The 3,946-nt window shown below is 54.3% G+C and overlaps 1 protein-coding gene across 1 annotated transcript; it reads left to right on the top strand.

Moving 5' to 3' along the window:
- Positions 1 to 985: 985 nt before the first annotated feature.
- Positions 986 to 2,345, top strand: TBCC (tubulin folding cofactor C). The gene has a single exon (XM_032299427.1). It carries the CDS (start codon positions 1,128 to 1,130, stop codon positions 2,166 to 2,168), a length of 1,041 nt encoding a protein of 346 aa, XP_032155318.1. The 5' UTR covers positions 986 to 1,127; the 3' UTR covers positions 2,169 to 2,345.
- Positions 2,346 to 3,946: the final 1,601 nt, after the last annotated feature.

The raw sequence follows: 3,946 nt of genomic DNA, 5'->3' as shown, positions 1-3,946 counted from the left end.
CCAGTGACTGCGCGGTCTCGGCTGCCCACCCACACCTCGGGTTGGTCCCGACTTTAGGATAGGCCATTCACTTCCGGTGACAAATCCCTCCCACCACCTCTAGAAATAATGTACCGCTTCTCCCACCGCTTTCCTAAGACCGAGCGCCCCAGAGAGCCGCGGAGCCCGGGGCTGGGGTCTCACCCCGGCGCGGCCAGCGACGCCCAGCTGCGGAGGGAGTGGCCGGGACGGAGCTGGGGAGGGCAGGGAAGAAAGAGGAAGGGGGTGTGGATCTCACCTTCCCCTGCCCCCACCCCTCCGACTGCAGCAATTGGCCAAAAATGTAGTAATCCTTTTTTAGACTCCCCCAGGGCCCCTCGAACCCAGTTGCAGTGAAGAACCCAGTCTCTCCCATCGCAGTGCCCCTTCCCTTCTCCCACCCCAGTCACTGCCTGCGGGGATCCAGGAGCCCCCAGGCCGCGCCGGACTGCAGTGGATGGGGGGAGGGGGGAAGGGAAGGATGAGGGCTACGGGGCGGCAGAAATGGGTTGGGGGAAGGGGTGGTGGAAGGAAAAGGAAAAAACCGGAGGCATGCAATCGGCTCCCTAGCCAGCTGTTCCAGCTGCTGCTTCCTCCGGCGCGGGCCGGGCGGTGCAATATTCCCCCCCCCATCTTTCTCACCACTACCTGTCCCCCCAGCCCACCACACGCACTCATCCCTCCCACCCACACCCCCAGTAGCGCATCTCCGGCCTGTAAGGGGGTAGTAGGGAGGAGCTGGGGGGAGGGGGAGGCCTGCGAGTTTCTAACCTTGTTCTTATAAACAAACCCACATGTGCAGCTGCCGCTGCTGCAACTCACCCCACAATCCCGGATATAAGTCCTGCCCCTTTAAGAGGAAAAAAGCTTCCCCCGCCTGCCTCCCACCCCACCCATCCACAAGGACCTTTGTCTTCCCACCCCCCCTTGTCAGTCGGCCACGCCCTGTCTCCCCGCCCCCTCCAACGCAGAGGAACCAATAGGCGAAGAAAATAAGGCCGGGGTATGACGTCACCATGTTAGGCCAATCACCGGGCGCGTTGGTGGGAGGCCTCACGGAGAGCGCGCCCTGAGGAAGGCCGGCAGGAGAGAGGAAGCTTTAAGTCAAGATGGAGTCTGCTGGTTGTTCTGCTGCTGCTGTCAGGAACAGGGACGTGGAATCCCAGCGGGACCTGAGCCTGGTGCCGGAGCGGCTTCAGAGACGCGAACAAGAGCGGCAGCTGGAAGTGGAAAGGCGGAAACAAAAGCGGCAGAACCAGGAGGTAGAGGAGGAGAACAGCAACTTTTTCATCGCCGCCTTTGCTCGGGAGCAGACGGCCGTGGAAGAGCTTTTGGAGGGCGCGGGATCGGTGGAGCGGCTGGAGGAGGCGGCCTCTCGGCTCCAGGGGCTGCAGAAACTTCTCAACGACTCGGTTTTGTTTCTAGCCGCTTACGACCTGCGGCAGAGACAAGAGGCGCTGGTGCGGCTGCAGGCGGCCCTGGCCGAGCGGCGTCAGGAGCTGCAGCCCAAGAAGCGTTTCGCTTTCAAGACCCGGAGAAAGGATGCTGCTTCGTCTGCCAAAGTAGGCGCGGCCCCTGGCATCCCCCCGGCAGTTGAAAGCATCCAGGACTCCCCGTTGCCCCCGAAGGTGGGGGGAGACCTCGGCTCCAGCTGGATCTGCGGTTTCTCCAACCTGGAGTCCCAAGTCTTGGAGAAGAGAGCCAGCGAGTTGCACCAGCGCGACGTCCTTTTGACCGAACTGAGCAACTGCACAGTCAAACTGTATGGAAATCCCAACACCCTGCGGCTAACCAAGGCCCACGGCTGCAAGCTGCTCTGCGGTCCGGTGTCCACCTCTGTTTTCCTGGAGGACTGCAGTGACTGCGTGCTGGCAGTAGCCTGCCAACAGCTCCGAATACACAGTACGAAAGACACTCGCATCTTCCTGCAGGTGACCAGCAGGGCCATCGTGGAGGACTGCAGTGGGATCCAGTTCGCCCCTTACACCTGGAGCTACCCGGAGATCGATAAGGACTTTGAGAGCTCTGGTTTAGATAGGAGCAAAAATAACTGGAACAATGTTGACGACTTTAACTGGCTGGCCCGGGATATGGCCTCCCCAAACTGGAGTATTCTTCCTGAAGAGGAGCGAAATATCCAGTGGGACTAAGCAGTTGTCATTCTTCGTCACTCCTACCAAATCTTTCCATGTTGGACTTTTCTCCTTATTGCGTCTCGAAGTTTGCTTATTGTCACTCTGTGTATGTTTTCGGTATTTTAAGGCTTGAGATTGTAATGGGCTCCTACTTGTAATTTCCATTAAATTCGTAACAGGTGTAACACTAAAGTATTTTTGCTATTTTGGTCATGTGAGACTCCCTCTCGAAAAAAGAAAAAACAACTTGGCTACTCTGGAGGCTAAGCCAGGAGAATTGCTTGCATCCCGGAGGCAGAGGTTGCAGTGAGCCAAAATCGCACCACTGCACTCCAGCTTGGGCAACAGAGCGAGACTCTCAAAAACAAAAAACAACATAGGTAATTCCTTTGTCTCTAGCCATTCAGTTCCTTTGGAGAGCCATCACTCTACCTGAGTCTTTTTCTTTTCTTTCTTTCTTTTTTTGAGATGGAGTTTTGCTCTTGTTGCCCAGGCTGGAGTGTAAATGTCGTGATCTCAGCTCACTGCAACCTCAGCCTACCGGGTTCAAGCGATTCTCCTGCCTCAGCCTGCTGAGTAGCTGGGTTACAGGTGACCGCCACCATGCCGGCTAATTTTTTGTATTTTTAGTAGAGATGGGGTTTCACCATATTGGCAAGGCTGGCCTTGAACTCTTGACCTCAGGTGATCCACCTCGGCCTCCCAAAGTGTTGGGATTACAGGCATGAGCCACGGTACCAGTCCTTTCCCCCACCCACTTTGTTTCGGTCTGGCTCAGGGTTCTTGTGGACTCAAATGATCCTCCAACCTTAGCCCCTCAAGTAGCTGGGACTATAGGTGCACCCCACCACCCCTGGCTAATTTGTGTATTTTTTGTAGAGAGGGTTTCACCAAGTTGCCCAGGCTGGTCTCAAACTCCTGAGCTCAAGCAATCTGCCCCCCTCAGTCTTCCAAGTGCTGGATGATGGTGCATGCTTGTAATCCCAGCTACTCCGGATGCTGAGGCACGAGTATCTCTTAAACCTGAGTAGAGAAGGTTGTAGTGAGCCATCATTGCACCACTACACTTCCAGAGCAAGACTCTATCAAAAAAAAAAAAAAGGGGGGGGCCTGGCATGGTGGCTTATGCCTGTAACCCCAGCATGCTGAGAGGCCGAGGCAGGCGGATCACCTGAGGTAAGGAGTTAGAGGCCAGCCTGGCTAACAGGGTGAAACCCCATCTCTACTAAAAATACAAAAATTAGCTGGGCATGATGGTGCACGTTTGTGATTCCAGCTACTTGGGAAGCTGAGGCAGGAGAATCACTTGAGCCCGGGGTGTGGAGGTTGCAGTGAGCTGAGATCGTGCCACTGCACTCCCTGGGCGACAAGAGCGAAACTGCGTCTCAAAAAATAAAAGGAAATTTTTGGGTCTTTGCCAGTTTGACGGTTACAAAATGTTACCTTCCTCTATTAGTAAAGGTAATCATCTCTTAACTCATCTCCCCATCTCCAGTTTCTAAACTATTCAGCATACCGTTATTAAATTAGTTTTTTTAAAGTCTGTCACTCCCTGGTCTAAAACCTTCTGAGATTCTTATTATTTGACAGGCTTCCTGGCCTGGAAGACAAGCCCCTCCACCATCTGTTTCAACCTACTGTTCTTACATGATGTTTTACTGTTTCATGACACACACTTCATGCTCCAGCTAGTCTGAACTAATACCCATTAATCAAACACACTGTATCAGTCAGGGGTCTGGCAGGAAACAGATGGCATGCTCAAAATGGATAATTTGAGGAGAGCTTAATAC

Source organism: Sapajus apella, unplaced genomic scaffold, assembly GCF_009761245.1.
Source record: "Sapajus apella isolate SASKATOON/1434 unplaced genomic scaffold, GSC_monkey_1.0 scaffold41, whole genome shotgun sequence".
NCBI lineage: Eukaryota > Metazoa > Chordata > Mammalia > Primates > Cebidae > Sapajus > Sapajus apella.
The sequence above is the reverse complement of the archived record's forward strand: the minus strand, read 5'-3'. Positions and strand labels throughout refer to the sequence as shown.